This window comes from Chinchilla lanigera, unplaced genomic scaffold (genome assembly GCF_000276665.1).
Source record: "Chinchilla lanigera isolate Chin_1 unplaced genomic scaffold, ChiLan1.0 scaffold00014, whole genome shotgun sequence".
NCBI classification, from domain to species: domain Eukaryota; kingdom Metazoa; phylum Chordata; class Mammalia; order Rodentia; family Chinchillidae; genus Chinchilla; species Chinchilla lanigera.
The window spans coordinates 2,598,062-2,617,590 of NW_004955415.1; the positions used below are offsets into that span (position 1 = coordinate 2,598,062).

General features: G+C 34.4%; 1 protein-coding gene and 1 long non-coding RNA gene across 4 annotated transcripts in view; one reads left to right on the forward strand and one right to left on the reverse strand.

Annotated features, from left to right (window-relative positions):
• The window catches only part of Adamts19 (ADAM metallopeptidase with thrombospondin type 1 motif, 19), a 232,925-nt gene extending 213,532 nt beyond the window's left edge, over positions 1-19,393 (forward strand). For all 3 annotated transcript variants that reach the window (XM_005380553.2, XM_005380554.2, XM_005380555.2), the window contains 2 exons: positions 13,566-13,743; positions 17,820-19,393. In XM_005380553.2, the coding sequence (XP_005380610.1) occupies positions 13,566-13,743; positions 17,820-17,971 (330 nt within the window). In that variant the 3' untranslated portion in view covers positions 17,972-19,393. The remainder of the gene's footprint in view (positions 1-13,565; positions 13,744-17,819) is intronic.
• LOC106148104 overlaps positions 1-19,529 on the reverse strand; it is a 35,305-nt gene that overhangs the window by 3,349 nt on the left and 12,427 nt on the right. The window contains exon 2 of the long non-coding RNA XR_001233264.1: positions 13,250-13,512. This is a non-coding gene — a long non-coding RNA (uncharacterized LOC106148104). The remainder of the gene's footprint in view (positions 1-13,249; positions 13,513-19,529) is intronic.

The following is a 19,529-nucleotide window of genomic DNA, read 5'->3' on the forward strand; positions in this document are numbered from 1 at the left end:
ATTCTACAAGAAATTTAGAGAAGAACTAATGCCACAAATGCTGAAACTCTTTAAGGAAATTAAAAGGGAAACAATACTTTCAAAATCATTCCTTTTTTTTTGGTTTTGGTTTTTCTCCGGTACCGGGAACCGAACTCACGACCTTGCGCTTGCCAGGCAGGCGCTTTGCCGCTGAGCTAAATCCCCAGCCCCTCAAAAGGTTTTTGACTGCCCCTTTGGTCAGGCTAGGGCCTTATCTTCATGGAGTTCCACATGTCCAGACTGACCCAGTGCTGGCATATGCTGGACCCCAGTTATAAGCACTAAAATGAGAATCAAAACATGTAAAAAATGTATAGCTTCTTGGTTTTAATAAAATTAAATGGTGTGGATTGTCACAATTTAGAGAGGAGCTAAATCACTTGTTAAATGGATTTCCCATTCAAATTTAAGAAAATACTTAGCAGCAACCCCAAATAGCCAAATTAAATTCCTTAATAGAAGGAAAAAATAGAAAATATCTGAAGTCTTTGTGAAGTTAAAATGAGAACTGTTTTGATGAGGAGGAAATGAGGAAGAGAGGGGTGTTCGGTGTTGATTCCCAGGTTAGTTTTCTGGCCTTGAGTAATTTGAGTGAGTGTGAGATGGGAAAGGCTCCATGCAGGAGGAATACTGGTATCAAAGAAAAACAAGCAAACACTCTTTCTTGTGCTGTTATTCATAGTCTTCAGCATGCTTTTGTATTGGTAAATTCGAAAAGGAAACAAAAATTATTTCTCTCTATTGTTTTAATCAAAGTTCACTTTTGCAGAGGATATTGCAGCTTTGGTGTTGAGCACAATAAACTATAGGTAACCTCACATTAGATTACTTAAATTGCAAAGGCTAGTTAGGTAATTGTCTTTTCTAGCCACAGGAAATTTATACCTGGAAACCAAACTGAAAGTATCCGTACCCTGGAGAACCACCCTTGAGCTGTATTAGCATTTTTATTCAGATTATGTTCTGATTATATCTATACATCTATTGATATTTGGAGAAGATGGTTGCTTACAATTGTTATCAGATAAATAATCACATAGGACAAGAAGACTGAGCTGCTATTCCTTAAACAAATACAAAACTGTTACACTGAAAGTTGTCATTGTCAGATCAATCAGTTAATTTAGGAAATCAAGAATTGTGGACTGAATTTTAAAGCATTTGCACACTATGCAGAGTTGTTTAGGACAAAAACATTATGAACAACTTACACAGTATTTCCATTAACTAGTAATATAAATTGTGATATATTCAAATCATGAAAAATGCAGTGTGAGGCTGTAGCTTAAAAAAAATCCTTTGTAGATAAATACATGAGAAGGAGGAAATTTGTCCAACTCCTACTATGAAGTAGTAAATGACATGGACTAGAGTTATATAGTGTCAGCAGAGGTGATATACCTATGATCTTTCCGTAGCTCTATTAAAAGTTTTCCACAGTGATGTACAGAGAACAGTTTTTGTGAACTGTATAGGAGGAAAGGGACTTTGACTCTTCTAATTCTACCATATTGATGTATTAATTTTAATTTTGCAAGCTTAACAGTTTCTATCTGAAATTTTAAATACTTTTAAAACTCTTACACCTTTTCTGTCTCTAATATTGAGAATGACTAATGTCATGGACATAGGGAGATGTGAGACTGCTGCAGAGTTTCTAAGGAGGGGCAGTGATTTGGCATTATAAGAAGTGAGACAGCTCAGTGTATGAAATTAGAGAGCTCTGGCTTGACTTCTGGGTCTTTGTTCAAACAACCTAATGAATCCAAATGAAATAGTTCGTAGAAAGTTCTTAGCATTGGGTCTGATGTACAGTAGCTGCGTAAATGCTGTTGCTATTGTAGTGTCAGGTGTGCGGGGCAGACTGGTTGAGTTTAATAAATTTTTGTAAGGTTAAAATGAGCAGAACTGGGTTTGGTTGGGGGAGGTGAAGAAGAGGAAGGTGCAAGGTTTGAAGATTCCCAGGTTAATTTTCTGGCCTGAGCAAGTCATAGAAACATGAGACAGGCAACCCTCCAGGAAGAATAAGCTCGAAGGGGAAGCTTGAATCTGCTTTAGACTATGTTTCAGATGCTCATAGAAGAGTTAAAAACGGGTGTCCTGTGGACAGATCAAGGAGAGTTATGGATGGAAATATTAACTTTGGAGTCATCAGAATCGAGATGTTTAAATTTTCAAGGTATAAATGTGACTGGGGAGGGACAGAAGCCTGAGAAGAAACAGCACAGGCTGAGAAACTCCTGCTGTAAAGGCAGTGAGAGAAGCAGCTGCAACAAAGGGACCTGAGAAACAGCTGTTCAAAAGAGCAGAAAGCAAATCATCAGATGTAGGAGAGGAAAGATAGGCAAGACGGTTCAACGAGAGGGAAAGGGATTTCACAAGGCCTCATGTCTTTGTTCTCAATTCATTCTTCACCTACAAGAGTGCTGGCGGAATCCCAGTAGCTGCTCAGATTTTCTGTTTAAATCAAAATTCTTCATTTTATTTTCTCAAACCGTAGCACACTCCCAATTTTTTAATAAAAAACTCAATATTATCTCCCTAGCTACCAAGGCTGGAGGTCTTCCTCAACACTTACTGTTGTCTTGTACGCAAGCAGGGCATCGGCTCAGTTGCTCTTTACTTCCAATAAAATACCACAGTTCCTTCTTAATCTGTTACCAGGGTTAGAGTGACATGTTTCTTATCCCCATACTCCTCCTTTTTCAGATCTATCCATTCCCAAAAGATGATGTCTTCTTTTGTTGCCTGGATATTTACAGAAAATTCCTATTGGCCACATTTTCAACTCACAGACACAGTGGCATTCAGAGCTTCCCATAGTCCAACTTAATCTACCTGTTCAGATTGGTGTCATCATTTTCAAGTCAAGTGTTTCTGATAAGCTCCATCTGAGGAATTATTAACGTAGAAATCCCTATGTCTTTGTTTATAGAGTTTTCCTTCCCGAAAACATGTTTCTTTTAACTCTCCAAGTCCAGAAGTATAAGCTCAAATGCCTAAATTATCAAAGGGATTATCCAATAATTGAAGCCTTACAACTGCTTGGATAAATTGATGACGTTAGTTTTCTCAAACATATATACATATATATATACATATATATATGTATAGTCTTACATTGATGCTATTTGCTTAAGACTATCTGAACTTTATAAATCTCATCAAGTAGAATCTAGTACTATATAAAAATGCTTATTGAAATTTAGTAATTATTTTCTTGCTTTATATCTATTACTTTATAAAGTAATTATTTTCTTTAGCAAAGATCTCCAAAAATATTAAATAGTGATGATACTGTATTAGGAATCTCTGTAAAGTATCTGAGCATTATAAAAGGTTTTCATAATTTTATTATAGAGTATGATATTTACTTTGGAATTTGAGATATTTTCATCATATTTAATTAGGCTTTGCCTCAATGATTTTAGTAATGATAGCTCCAGAATTTTAGAGTTGCCTTTTCAGTATCTATTGGTTATGTAAATTATATTTGTTGATATAATCATTATTTTTAGAAGTGCAAACATTGGATCTTTTGGGGAAAATATTTAATGCTTAAATGCAGATTTTTTTAATCAGGTAAACAGATATAAACATTCAATTACTTTTCTTCTATAGCATGGTCTATTTGATTTTTCTGGCTCCAGTTCTATGACAGCTAACAGATTTCATATATTTTAATGACTAAAAATTTCTAATACATTTTTCAGGAAAACTAAAGTAAGCCATATAATTTTATATAGCCACATGATTCTCTTTATGTTTTTCTATATGGTAACTCAAACAATTGCCAATATACTTTTAAAAGTAAATCTATGCTTATTTTAATATTATGATATTAAGCAAAAAAAAAAAAAGAAAAACCTTCTCAAGGTTGAATTTTAAAGAAGTTAGCAAACTTATTTTGTGTTCCTTTCAATCCATTTGAAGGGAATATCCACCATCAGGTTAGATCGGTATTATCAAACCTATAGAGGAAATAGCAAACAGAATCAATGGAATCTAGCTCACCTAAAGATTTTCTTTTTAAATCAACAAGTAGTGTATACATAATTTATATCCACTTGGAACAAGTTGAAGGTACCTATATGACACTCTATATAGTATTTTCAATCCAGGATTTATTAAAGCAAAACAAAATTTTTAAAAACACAGTTCTTTTACTTGGCCACAAAAGGCTATGACCCATTTTCATATAGGAGTGTTAAACTATGCTTGGGGAGTATTCTATTTGAAAAAGAAATTTAATTACTAGTATTCCAAAAAGATCTGAGTGGAAGATGTCTTACTGGAATGACTGTACTAAAATGGAAATGTCTGGATTTCTATAATTTTCTTCTGTAATAGTAAGTGTTTTGTGGGCTGAATCCTGGCAGAGTCACGAATCTAAAATTTATTTATGAATCACTTTATAATTTAAAATATTTTCTTTTCTGCCATTGTTGTACTGATCAGTGAATGTACTCTTTTGGCATAAAAAGTATTTTGGTCATTTTGACAAACATTCCAAAACATACTCAGTTCTCCATAAGTCCTGAGTGAACTGATTTTACCACACACATTTCATGCATTACCTTCATTTATTGTAATTATATGCAAACATTTTCCTTAAAGAAATCAGATGAGTTAGAAAGCTAAAGCAAACCAAAAAAATTAATTATACAGAGAGAGAGAGAGAGAGAGAGAGAGAGAGAGAGAGAGAGAGAGAGAGAGAAACACCTTCCACTGTCTGCCCTGTAAGAATGAATTCAATTTCAAAGACCCACGTGGTAAATAAGATGAACTGTTTTGGAAAGATGCTGAAACACTGACCAAAGCAAATATCAAATCTTAAAAAGAAAACCTAATTTTTGTTCTTTAATGTTACTCAATTCACTGTATTGAAAAGTTGAAAGACAGAACTGCCAAACACATACATAAATGAGTAGGAATGCTGTGCTAATAATTTCCAGTAGAAGTCATCGTTTAATTTCCTTATGAGATGCACTCTCCCCTGAGAATGCTCCTTCATCTTTATTAATCCACTTTGGAATAATCCATTTATAAACAAAGATATATTATAGGAGTCAATGCTATTTACCTAGCTACCGACTGGTCTTTATTATCATTACAGATGATATCAGGTACAGTGAGATTGTCTATTACATTGGTTGAAGGAAAAAAATTGATCTCCACCAGTGACAATTTTCCTGTAATTTAGGAATTCCTACTTCTTATAGTGGCCAGCTGGAAATGAGTATAGCCTTCCTTAGCTGTTGGCCTGGAGAATACACATTCCCTCCAAAATATATATCTTTGGCACAGTCTAGAACTACGGGGTCTTGGGTAATCTCTGTGCTGGCCAAGGGTGAGAATTATTATTTTTAACTCCTAAATACACTGAAGGGATTTTTTTTCCTTCTTAAAGAATTAGGCCCATGTTAATTTAGATAGAGTTTTATAATCTAATAAAGGTTTAAATAAATGCTTTGCAGTGATATTTTTACTACTAGGTTTTCTGCCTCTTGGTAGTCTTAAGGTGACATTTTATAGTATTTAAGGCTTCAAGAATTTTATAATTTCTTTAGGATTATATTTAGCATGCACAGATTAATTGCTTCATTTGCTTTCAAACTAGTTGACTATATAATCCAAATCTACAAATTTACACCATAATTTTGCATGTGGTATAAAATCTAATCTTACTGATCTAAAATATTTAGACTGACAAAGAACTAATTAGCACAAACATGGTGTTTATGTGACTTTTCTGAAGTCCAGAATTGAGCAGTAGAGTTTAATGTTTAACCAATAATTTTAAAGTTTTTCATTTTACCATAGAATTTCAATACCTCAGATATAAAACTTCTGTTTAGACCCATATTCAAAATTACACACTACATCATATCATAGTTTAATAAACAAATATATCTTTATAATCATGGTTGTTAGATAAGAATATTTAGTCATTCAAAAAGTATGACATCAAGATGATATGATTAAAATAAAATGTCAAATTAATGTTTGCAGAAGTTATTCCAATATTAAAATGTTTATTGCTTTTTCTTTTTGATTTTGGACCAAGCATTAGGGAGAGCTCCTATCAGACACATTGATTCTAGGGCAAGTTTATATTTTATATACTTCTTCTTTTCACATTCACATTAATAAATGTTAAGAAGTCTCTCTTTTTACACAATAATAATTATGACTCAGTGTTGTAATTCAAGCATAGTTTCCTATGCAAGTTAAATACACAAATATAGTCTCATTGTTGACTTCTGACTAGATAGCAAGAGTGAAAGGCATTAGCATGCAAATACTGTAGATCTAGTGGATCTCAGAATCAAGACAGGGCAGAAACAGACAAAAGAGGGCCAGGGATATAGCTCAGCGATATAGAGCCTTCCTGGCAAGTACGAGGTCGTGAGTTCCATTCCTGATACCAAAAAAAAAAAGAAACAGACAAAAGAATTAGAGATCATTCCAAGAAAGGAATATTTCCTGTCTACACAGGAGAGGTATTTTCAGATATCTCATTTCAAAAGGTTCCTAAATGAAACTACGAGCTCTGGAAGTACACAGGCAATGTTCTTTGATGAATTTGACAGAGACATAATAATGGTTGGATTGTACGAGGAGCCAGTATAGAAATTTGTACATGATTCATGCATTTGTACATGAAAGTGTTATAAAAGTAGATTCAAATTGTACTATGCCCAAATCTTAAAGAACCTACTGAAGTTATGGGAGGCTATTCTCTTCTCTGACTTGGGGATGGTGTACATCTGTAGGTGACTGTTCATTGGTGCTTGTGTAGCCTCTTTTCTTTCAGTTAAACATGTTTTACTCGCTTTGATACATTTGAGAGCTTGATTGTCATCATTGACTGGTGCTCACTGGTGAATATAGAACCTCTTAGTAGGTTCTTTACCTACTAACCATAGTGGTATCCAGAAAGACAATGGAGAAAATTCATGTAGATTATTTTTTAAATATGTGGATTCTTATGAAACATATGTTTATATATATTTGAAAAGAAAATTTCCATATAAAATGATAAAAATTTAGAACAGAGTGCATTTATAACTTTATGTACTACTTGATCCATCAAACATTTATACTACCTACTTATAATTTAGGACTAATTATCACCAAATCCTAAAATACATCAAACTGGACTTGAAAAACTTAATTTCTTCAAGCAGCAGTCATTCACCAGTAAGCGCTCACTGATTGAGGACATACTGAAGCTACGACACCAACAACTGTCTCAATGTAAATAGCCCTTGTTGAACATCTATACGTTATTTATATATGTTTAAGCTGTCAAACTAAGATTGTAGTAGTACAGGATTTTTTTGGTAATGCCATAAATAATGCTATACACAGATGCTCAATTTCTTGCTGCAATTTGACTTTTTCAGCGTCTCATTATTCATTTACCTTTTTAAATGGAAAAAAGTAACAGAAGTTGCTTTGACCAAAAGATGGATATCATAGTTATTTAAAGTTTATTTTACTCCTTTGGTCTTATCATAATAATGTCACAATTAAGAATTTGCTGAAAAGTTTTTAATGTATTTTTATTTTCTATAAATTTTAGTTTCACTTCACTTGTTCATTGGTTTAAACCAGTGCATAAATTTCCCAAATCATTCTGGCATCTTAGCCTGTGGGATAAACCCTTTTCTGAGTGCCACCATTAAATTTGGTAAAAATAACTTCCCCAAGGTTTACATTGGTATCTATTACTAGACCCTTTTTGATCGTTTTCAGAAAAAAAATCTCAGTTAAGTAAAATTCTCTGCAATATTTCTGTAAACTTCTATATTGTTTATTCTTCTTCAGATAAATCCCTTCCCGTTAGTTTATTGTCACAAGATCTTTTCAGGTACAATCAAGTCAATCAGTTTTTCGGAGCTAGCATAAGAATGACAAATAGGAAGTAGACATTTAAATAATGAACATAGCTATAAAGTTTAATAATGCATGTCTTCCTTTAAAAGAAGGTAAGTTTTTCTTGTGATCGAGTTAATTTGCTAATGTTTGCGTTTGTGATTTTCATTCTCCAAACTATTTTTCTAATAATTTTTGTTTATATAAATTATCAAACAAATTTCTCTTGTCATGTTTACTGTTTGACATGGAAGATGTACTGTAGAGATAATGTAATACAGCCTTAGAAATTGTCTCTAATATCCTAAGGCAAGATATTTTATTCCTTTATTAGAGAAATCCATGGTGAAATTATCTAAATATATTATACACGTGTCATTGAGAACAGGGAAGACCATAATTTTCTTAGAATGAAATGAATATCACTAAGACAATGAAATAAATTTTATTTTCAGAAACTGTAGGACTTACTTTTTGGTGGTGCAGAGTGATTACTAACATTATTTTTTGTGTGTGCCTTGGTTACTATAAGAAAAAGTCTATTTTACTCTAAAATTATTATGAGCGATTTTCTAAACTGTTTAAATCTGTTCTAAAGATTACTGCTTCTTTTAACTCTATAAGTCTGAGATATCATAATTGTGCTGCCAAGGAAAATGAAAGACTCTTCATTCATGGAACTGATTTATGAGGCACTTTGTTTCAAGGGGCCATCTGAGCAATATTAAACTGTTTAGGAAACAGAATGTTTTTCAGACAACTCAACGTCTCTTTTTAAAACACTCTAGTCAGTAAATTATCCTTGCAAAAGAAATATCAGTGGCTTATTATCTGGTACACCCTGTGTTTCTTTACTAGCTAGTGGTAAATTGATGTTGACATTTCATCATTTTGGCTTTTAGTAGGAGACTGCAGTGTCACCTTGTTTCAATATATTTTAAATTTACTCTACACATGTGTGAAGATGAGAATTAAAATTTATTAGAGGAGAAGACTGTGAGAAGGAGAAGGAAGTAAAGAGAAGACAGACACTGAAATTGACCCAGGCTTTAAAGAAACCCTGACTTCACTTTCCTTCCATGCTTTCACACTTTTTATTAAACAGTTTGAATGTCATAACCCAGAATGTGTGTATAAAACATACAGTGCGCACAGTAGAAAGAACTATAAGCCAACAAGTGTAAGTGAAAAGCTTCTGATGTATATAGAGTAGTGAAAATGATATGTGCAATCAAAAGAATTGCATTTAAGGTTTCTCCCCACTTCTTATGGGACCCATCTTGGTCACTTTCTCCATGAACCCTTTCCTGGTAATACCGTTGAATTACAAAACCTCTTGATCAAAACTTTACTGTATTCTTTATCCATCTTAGTTTTCTCCATTAGGAAAGCTTTCACAAGTCACACTGCCTGTTCCTTTTGATCACAAACCAGGAAACAGCTGCTCTGTAGTACAATTGATTATTTAAATATTAGCCAGTTGGCTAAAATTATGTGAAATTATCCAGCCCCTACAGCAGTTAGTAATCTGCTTCTAAGTACATCTATTGTATGTCATTGTGTTTGTTCATAAAGTTTTATTCAATAAGATTTGAGATCCAGATTGATAGTATAAACAATCTCTGCTGTTTTATTTTTTGCAGAGGACTCTGAACATAGTGGGTATTCAATAAATATTTGAAAACCTGATAAATGATGGAGTATTCAGAGACATTGGAGCAAATTACAGTTTTGAGGGTTTTTTGATGGAAATTATGTCACACCACTGTTAAATGGCACACTGAATAAGATTAGCCTTTACTCTTACTTCTACACTGTAATATAGAATACTGAATTATTTGGAATTTTTACTTCCACAGAAATTAGACTAGACTCTATGGCTATGATGCATGGCAATGCCTTGCTTAACACAAAGAAAAATAAGTGCAGGGGTATTACTTGCTAGAGATAATATAAAAAATCAGGTGTACTAAATTTCAAATTCAAAATTATTTTGGCTTTTTAAAAAGTGTATGCTGGCTTTAAATCAGAATGATATCATTTGATAAAACAATGAGTTATTTATACCCAGCTATTAACCCAGGAAAATTATGATCCTTCTTTAATTTGTCTTTTGTAATAAAGAACTAGTCTATCAAATATCTTGCAGTTCTAATGGTTGCATTTCAAATATGTTTATTTTCACATATTTGAAATAGAAGTTTTACAGAATTATATTTTATGAAGAAAATGATTATTACTACCATTAAGATTTTGATTTTTATTATGAAAGTATTCTAATAAAAATTATGTCAAAGGTATTATAAAATTTAATTTAATAATGAAGCTTGTTCTATCAATGTCAAAAGCAGTAAAGATACTATTTTAGTAAAATGAATTACTGAACTTCCATTATTTCCTCAGTAATATAGTTATTTCAGGGTATGCTCAAATATTTATGAAACTTAACTTCCACAAGGGCTGTAACAACATGTGTTCTTTTCAGTTTTTCATGAAAGGAAGTATTCAGCCATTATCTGTTACAACTATATAATTTTTGTTTTCATATGTCTATTGTTATTTCACTCTTGAAAATGATGTTACTAAAATTATTACTTCTGTGTGCTCATGTCTTTTGACTAGACTACATGGGATTAAATGATATAGTCAAGACTAGCCTGTGACTGACTGTTGAGTTTCTTTGAAATATTGAGAACATTCTTTATCTTATCAGATTAAATTCATCTATTTATTTTTTAAGACAGGGTCTCACTATGTCATCCAGGCTGGCCTTGAACTCATGGCAATTCTCTTGCCTCAGCCTTCCAAGTGCTGGGATTATGGACATGCACCACCATGCCTGGCAAATTCATCTATTTAAAGCTTTTAGTTTAGTTCACATTTCTTGAAAAATAGTTTCTAAGGAACATTTATGTCTTGGTTTAGATAATTGCACCCATTTTGTGAAGTGCTACGAACATGGAGATTTTTGTTTGTTTGTTTGTTTGTTTTTCCTGTACCAGGAATTGAACTCATGACATCGCACTTGCCAGGCAGGCGCTGTGCCGCTAAGCTAAATCCCCAGCCCAAAACTGTACCCTATTCTCGTTTTTTTTTTTGTTTGTTTGTTTGTTTTTTGTTTTTTTGATACCGGGAATCGAACTCAGGACCTTGCACTTGCCAAGCAGGCACTTACGCCACTAAGCTATATCCCCGGACCTGAACATGGAGGTTTTGAATGATTAAGACCTGGTGAAACAGTTAGTTCTCTTTATGGAAAGTTAACCATTTATCAGATACAAAAAATATCATGCAGAAATATTTAAAAATTAACACTCTGAAGATCAATTAGCCAGGTGTGATGGTGTGTGCCTATAACCCCAACTATTCAGAGGCTGAGGAGAAAGATCACTTGAGATTACTGGGCTGAAATCAGCTTGAACAACATAGCAAAAACTCCCTCAGAAACACCAAGCCAAACAAAAGAGAACAGTTATCTGACCAGGAATTTCCAAATTCAGGCTGTACTGTATAATCAACTGTGTTTGCTTTAATTCAGACTACTAAATCCCATGTGAGAGCACTGGCTTAGAATTCTATGCATATATACATATATACACGTTTTCTAAATCTCTCCAGAATTGTAGTCTCAGTGTGTGGGGAAACAGTAACTACTGCATAACTATGCCCAGGTATTTGGGGTAATGTGGACGCTTTCATGAAGGAGGTGAATCTGAGATTGTGTGTTTAAAAGAGGCAAGGCATTTTAGAAAGAATAATATGAGCACAACTGTAGAATTAGGAAAGCAAATTGCATTGGTGTGCTTTGTTTATAATAAAACATACAGTTTTTTAAAAGGAAGTGGAGCTGGCTGTTTGGTGCATGCCTGTAATCCCAACTCTCAGGAGACAGAGGTAGGAGGATCACTGAAAGTTCAAGGCCAGCATAGACTACATAGTGAGATCCTGTCTCAAAAAAATCTAATGATGGTGATGATGATAGTGATCATAATAATAACAGTAATGAAGTAGATAAAAGATAGTCCAAAGATACTCATATACTGAGCTTTGTCTCGTAAGCCCTGGTGAACTACATAACCAGTGATTTTTGTCTGAAGAGAGTCTATATGTAAATAAACTTTGAAAGTTACATACCAGGTTAATGTGGATTCTCTAGAAGACAGGGAATTAAAGACAATTTAAGTAATATGGACTTGGTTTGAGGATAACAAGGTTTTGTGCAAATCCTTACGGAAATAAAAATAAGAAGAGATGAGCTTGCTGGTAATCATGGAGGAAATATTACCATAGAGAATTTAATTTCATCAGGTATTTATAAAGTACAGAGAAAACATAAACACTAAAAATCTTATGGTCTATATATTTAAAAGATTGCCACTGGCAATCTAAATGCTAAAGCATTTATCAATTTTCCTTAGACTATCATGTACTAAGATTTTATTTGAATAGTTCTAAATAAACAAATGAACATTTTAACAAAATATGGTTAAATCTTTATCAGACAGAAAATAATACGGTACCATAAAATAATTATATTTTCTTAGCCAAATTAGCATCACTTTATTTGTGTCACAAATGAAATCTAATAATATGCATGGATCCAAGAATGTTCTCTGTAAAAGACTATTGTATAACAAATATACTTCTTGCCAAAACAAATATCCTTGAACTGAATATAAACTACACTTAACTAAAGTGCAAGGAATCCACTAAAAGTTCATTTTATTAGAGAAACCCAGGTTTTGAATATTTTTACCAGCATAACAATGGATGTCATTTAATCTACCAAGAAAGAGCAATTATCTCAACAATATATCAAAGTTAATAAATATATCAAGTTGATAAATGGGAATTTGTTATGATTTGGCTCTGGATGTCCCCCCAAAGCCCCATGCAGTCATGGGGAAGGCTTCTAGAGTTTATGATTGATTCATGGGTGTAAGTGCTACACCTGCCTCAGGGCAGGAAGTTTGCATATAATGTAAGGGAGAGAAAAAGGCTGCTTGCTGCCACTCCTCCCCTTTTTGCTCTTGTTGCTTTTGCTCTCTTCCCCCACCATGAACGGTTGCCCTCTACCATGTGCCACTCTGCCTTGGAGCCAGCCGAGTGTGGACTGAAACCTCCACAAACTGAGCTAAATAAACCTTTCTTTCCTTAATTTTGGGTGTCAGGTATTTTGTCTCAGCAATGGGAGAAAAGTAACCAAGACAGCATTTTTGCTACACATTTTAAGCCCAAAACAATTAAAATGGCTGAGTAGATATGAAAGACATGAACAAGGATTTAGTTCCACAATTTGAATATGTGTCTAAAGTAAAGAAAAATAAATCAATTATTTGTTACAAACCAGGTACTGGATCTTGGAGAACTGTCTGACCAAGAAAAAGGTGCTGTTCATCCCTTCAAGTCACATGCTCCACTTCCACTTTTCTTCCTGAATCTCCAGTGTCCTTCAGCCCCCAAGTTCTGCTCTAGGGCAGCTGGAGGTTCTCAAAGTAATTGTTGACACCCAAGCTAAGAGCATTGGTGTGAATCTTTCTGACTGTTTTGCATCAACTCTGGATGGTGTTGTTCATGTTTAAGAAATATATGAAGAAGATGGCTCACAGCCTAGGAAAAGGAAACAACAGAAGAAATTTTAACAAACCTTCTATCTCTTTTAGTGCTCAATAACCTGTGGCAAGGGAATGCAGTCCCGCGTTATCCAGTGCATGCATAAGATCACAGGAAGACATGGAAATGAATGCTTTTCTTCAGAAAAACCTGCAGCTTACAGGCCATGCCACCTTCAGCCTTGCAATGAGAAGATTAATGTAAATACAATAACATCACCCAGACTAGGTAAGCAGACCAAAAACTAGACGGTTTTAGAAACAGAAATGCTTATAACTTTTTCCAATTTGTATATCACTTTAAAGTCTGAGAACTATGCTAATTACATAGCTCTAACTTGGATCTATGTAAATATAATTTAGTCTAAATGGCCTTGTGGGTAAAATAATCTTAAACTGTCTGATTTCTGAAGGTGTTCACTAGGAGGCAGGTCCAGTAAATACTAACCTTGGGGACATGACACCGGAGGTCAATGCACCAAGGGTTACAGGATTCAACCAAATTTTAGTTTCAAACCAGTCCCATGACAGAATGGGTAGGTGCAGCTGTAGTGTAAGCCTTGTATCCCCCATGGTTAATAGACTTCCATGTAGTCTCAGATACCAATTCTCTTTTGGAGAGACATAGAATTTTATAAAGCCTTTCATGAAGAATGAATATGTAAATCTACACCATGGAACAAGAAGTACTTTGATGGTCATCTTGGAAGATAGAATAATACATTTTAAAATACTAGTAATATTTTAATATTTATGTAGTTTTATACTATGAAATGCTTTCATATTTACTCTCAATTTCTGTTATTTGATCTAAACTATCACCAGGAATTAGAGTATATATTTTATGTAGATGTAGTCAGTACTTATATAATAAATACTAATGGATGAACTAGGCTTTATTTTTATGAAAATTAGTGACTTTTAACAGCATTCCTACCTACTGCTAGTGGGTTAATTTATGCTTCACATCTTTACTTTTAGCCTGCATATATAATCTATAGGAGATCAATTTTAATCATGCAGAATAATATTGCCAAAGAGCAAGAAGCTTTATCATATGCACTTTTTGAAGCATAAGATTCAGTGAAATGGAAAAGTTTAATTCTTTATGGAGATATAAAAACCCTCTTCTCCAAGCCAAATAATTAACTTTCCTGAGAAATAATCAGTGCCCATCAAATAAGACTAATTAAAACAAAATCTAGCAATCTTAAAGCAGATGCCCCCTATCCATGTACTCAATAACAATGTCATCCCTGTTCTCTAGTACTTGCTTTAAGTCCTTGAAGTATCATTTGACAGAAAATAATGGATTGAGAGAAGAATTTAGATTTTCAGTAAAACTGCATTTTCATTCTTTATTATTTGTTGAAGGTATACCCAAATCACAGAAGTAAAATGGTTGAAAAATCTCATATTTTTAAAAGTAAAATAATGAGCTGAATAGTGACAAAAGTAAGAAATGCAGCAAGACTGGCTCAATATACATGCTAGAATATGCTATTTCTTCCAGAAAAAAAAACAAAAACAAAAAACTGAGGTCAAATCTGCACAGTAAATTTCTATATGAGTCTCATTTTGAACACTTTTTTTCTGTACATTTCAATCACTGATTAGCTTTAATTTTCACACACTTGTAGTGCAAGAATCTAGGAATATGAAGTAAATGTGAGCATATTTTCATTTTTCCATTTCTTTTAAATTGCACCCATAGCAATAGTGATCAATTTGCATTTCCATAAATGTAGATATATTGAATACTTTCTTAATCTTTTCTAACAAAATACAAAAGAAGATTAACTGAAAAGTATAAAATTGGGGCTTAGAAGTATCACACATAAAATCTGGGATATCTAACTTTAGTAACCTTTAAAAAGTTCCTAAGTGTCTTAGATCCTTTCTTATCACTGACATAATAACTGACATCCACAAATTAAAGGGGGAAAGCTTTATTCTGGCTCTTAGTTTGTATAATTCTTGTCCACATTTGGGTGGTTCCAAGTCAGGGTGGCATAGCAGAGGAACAGAACAGAGAAGCTGCTCTTCTCACAGTAGCTGGGAAGCAGAAAGAGTGAAGGCAGAAGCTGGGGAGGGAGATAAACCCTTATAGGCCACACCCCCAGCAACTCGCCTCTTCCTACCAGACCCTACCTCCAAGAAGCAAGCCAGGTATACGTCCCATAATCCAGTCACCTACCAAAAGTGCCAACTATGAACATAAGAAGTTCTTGGGGGACATCTAGATACAAACCATAACATTCTGCCCCTGGCCCTCAAGAAACTCAGAAACATCATTTTATACAAAATGTACTTATTCTATCATTTCTAAGAGTTACGAGAATCCTAACAGTTTTAGCATTGCTGAAAAGTCTTAGCCAAGGTCTCCTCTGAGAGTTAAGAGAAACTCTTACCTATGCCCCTCTGTAAAAATCAAAGGAAAGTTAAGCACTGCAGCATACATTGGCACAGGGTAGATATTCCTACTCAAAACACCACAAAACAACAAAGGTAGAATGGGGAGATACAAACCAATGAAACAAAAGGAAGGCAAACATTAAAACTTGTAGTTCCATGCCCAGTACCCAGGACAAGCTGTGATGAGATGTGAACTCCAAAAGGTCTGTGTGGCCCCAACCCAACAATTTTTCTTGTGGTTGCAGATCTCAGGGCTGGCTTTGTTCGTTCTTTGGGGCTTCCCTCAATGTTGTATGTTCCTGGCTTCTTCATTTTCTGGGGTCTCCACTGTAGTTTCAATTTTACTTACAATTTCACTACATTCATTTCACTACACTTCATTCACAGCTTCACTCAGACACTGCCCTCTCAGAGGTACACTGCCTGGCCTCCCAAGCCTTCTTCTGAAACTTAGGTGGAAGCCTTCCTGACCCCACAACTCTTGCATTCTGCATGCCTGTGAAACCAACACCATGTGGATAACACCAAAGTCTGCCACCACCTGCAGCAGTAGCCAGGCCCCCTTGAATTGTGTCTGTGCTGGCCTATGAGTGCCTAGACAGTTGAGGACTGTAAATTAGACACTGTGGAATCACCATCCTAGGCTGCCATTTTCCTTCTCCATCAGGTGCCCTACACCTCTCTTCTTAATGCCAAATCTTTCATTTTGCAACTTATTGTCTACAGAAAGGTAGAGTAGATAGGGGACTGCTGATTTCTGTGATACCTTTAAGCCATGTTTTCTGTGGTAAAGTACTTAATTTCTTTTTAATGTTAATCTTTTTAGCAACCAAGCTCTCCTCTACTTCATCCTTTCTAGAGGCTTCTTTGTGGCAAAACTGAAAACTTTTTAAACCATGTTTTTCTCCTGTTTCTCACAGTATATTACAATAAAACAAACAAGTAACAACTGTGTTACAGCCTGAACATTGGACTTCCTTTAAATTTTTTCCTCCAGATTAGTCTGCTGTACTCAATCTCTGTCTCCCAAAGTCACAGTACATGAGCAAACTGTAAACACATTTCCTGCCAAAGCATAACACACATTCCCTAGAGTCCACCTGCCAATGCAGTCCTTGTTTCCAGTGAGCCCTCATGTAGTTAGTCTGTCAGCATTTTGATCTTTTGAGCTCTGACCAGAATCTCCTTCAAACTTGGCTCAATGCTTTCTAAAGCTTCTTTAGTGGGCATCTCTAAACTTTTCCAAATGCCTCCTGCAAACCAAAGATTTCTGAACCACATGGTTGGAGAACAGCCAAAGCAATAACCCCAATTCTCTGCTACCAAAAACCTGTCTTGGATACTTTCTTCATTATTTGTACAAAATACCTGACATTCTCAATTTAAAGGAGGTTTGCTTTGGTACAGGGTGTAGAGATTTCAGTCACAGTTAGTTGGCTCCAAGGCAGGATGGCTTGGAAGAGGGGTGTAGCAGAGGAGAACCTGTTTATCTCATGTCCCTGGGGAAGCAGTTAGTCAAGAGAGGAGCAGGGAGGAGAGATGTAATCTTCTAGATTAAGTCCCCAGTGACCCATCTCCTCCAGCCAGGACCCACTTCCCCAGAGCAAGTCAGCTATAATGCCCCTACAATCTAATCACCTTCCAGAGATCCCACCTGTGAATACATGCAGCTTAGGGGAACATCTAGATATACACCAAAACAAGAATACTGTTTATTTACTGTACTCCTGGGTTACTGTATATATTTCTTTGTTTTTATATTCCACAAAGTTATATAAATGAGTCAAACTGAGTGTACAAAATACCTCCACTTGAATCATTGAAATGTATTTCTGCTAATGATGGCTCTGATATGTGTAGCTATTTGAATTTGTATGCTCTGTTTTACAGCTGCCCTGACCTTCAAATGCCTGGGTGATCAGTGGCCAGTGTACTGTAGAGTGATACGGGAGAAGAATCTATGTCAGGACATGCGGTGGTATCAACGCTGCTGTGAGGCCTGCAGGGACTTCTATGCCCAAAAGCTACAGCAGAAGAGTTGACATCTGGCATGCCGGCCCACAGCTCTTTGCAATTACATTATTTATAAACACACACACTAGCATGTTTTTCAGACCAAATATTATCAGATTACATATAATTTAATCAAATTAATTTATTTTTTGCCTGTCAAACATCCAATGTGGTGTTTTGGTTATACAGACATTTTCATTTATACTACAAGGCTTCCTAAATAATTTTATATGAATGAATAATTTGGATCTAGTAACCTAATCACAATAACAAGGAACAAAAAAAAAAGATCATTAGACATTTTTTAAGTTAGGGCTGTCTCTAAGGTGCTACTTTCTCTCCACCAATACCATTGAGTTATCTAGTATGTATACTACCTTAGCACTGTAGTTTAGCTATATATGGAGAAATATCGTGAGTTTTTGTTGTTTCAGTTTTTTGGTGTCCTGCTGCAGAATTAGCCCTTTTTTGTAATCTGCAGGAGATGTTAGACATAACAAACCTCATAGCGTTGAACAGATTTTTAGAGAATGTATTATGAATTTGGTTAAGATTTAGAGACATCCATGGAAAAATTCTACTGTAATTTTAACCTTGTTTTTATAAGGAAAAAGTCAAGTGGAGACTTTGATCATGTTCATGAACATGTACTTGAACACAGGTATTGTAACAATGAAACACTGTAATAACTTACACTGAATCACCATGGCACTGTTGATATAGTGTAGAGAAACTGTTATAGAAGTGGTAACACCCTACAAAAATGTGTCTTATTTTAACATGTTGTCATTAGATTTTAGTACTTTAAATATTTTAAGCAAGGAAAATGTTGATCCACCATCCATTTTTTGTGTCTTTTTAGCAGATTTATGAAAGAGTGTAGTAGGTAGATTGACAAATCATGACATTTACTAAATACTTTTAAGCCTTTTTCCTAAAAATCAGGAAAAATCAAAAGTATATAATATTGTAGTTTCATTGTGTTACTTTCTTTTTAAAAATTAAAGTTTTACAATTCTGTGAAATGTTCAAAAGCCAGCTTAAATTTTTTCCTATGAGAAAATATTGTACATGATTCACATGATATCTTAGATTTTTTTTTTTCAGTAAAATATGTGAAACTTCCTTTTGGGAGATACTTCTTCACAGATCTCTCACATTTCCACACGTTTGGCAAGAAAAGACACTGTCTGCTTTTGTTCTAAATTATCTTCTAAAGGATGTTTGTGTAGTGAACCACTATGCAAAATAATATCTCTCTGAAACAAAGGGCAAAGGTGCTTGCTTCTAATTAAAAATTTTCAGGTTTCTTTTTTATAATTCACTGCATGTACAGATACCATCTGGCTGTTTTCATGGTACCCTTTATGAAATGGGGCTCAGAGAACCAGTACAAAAAATACAGATTTGCTGAACATTGATATTGCTGTAATAAAGTCCTTTGTCTCTAACCCAAGAGTCCCGTGTCTTCTCCTCTAAAAATACAACAGGTAAACTTGATAGATTGAATGTGTAGTAAAATCTTAACACTTTCACAGTGTCTGACACTTTACTGGTTAATAATTTAACCTTCATTTTAATAATTTT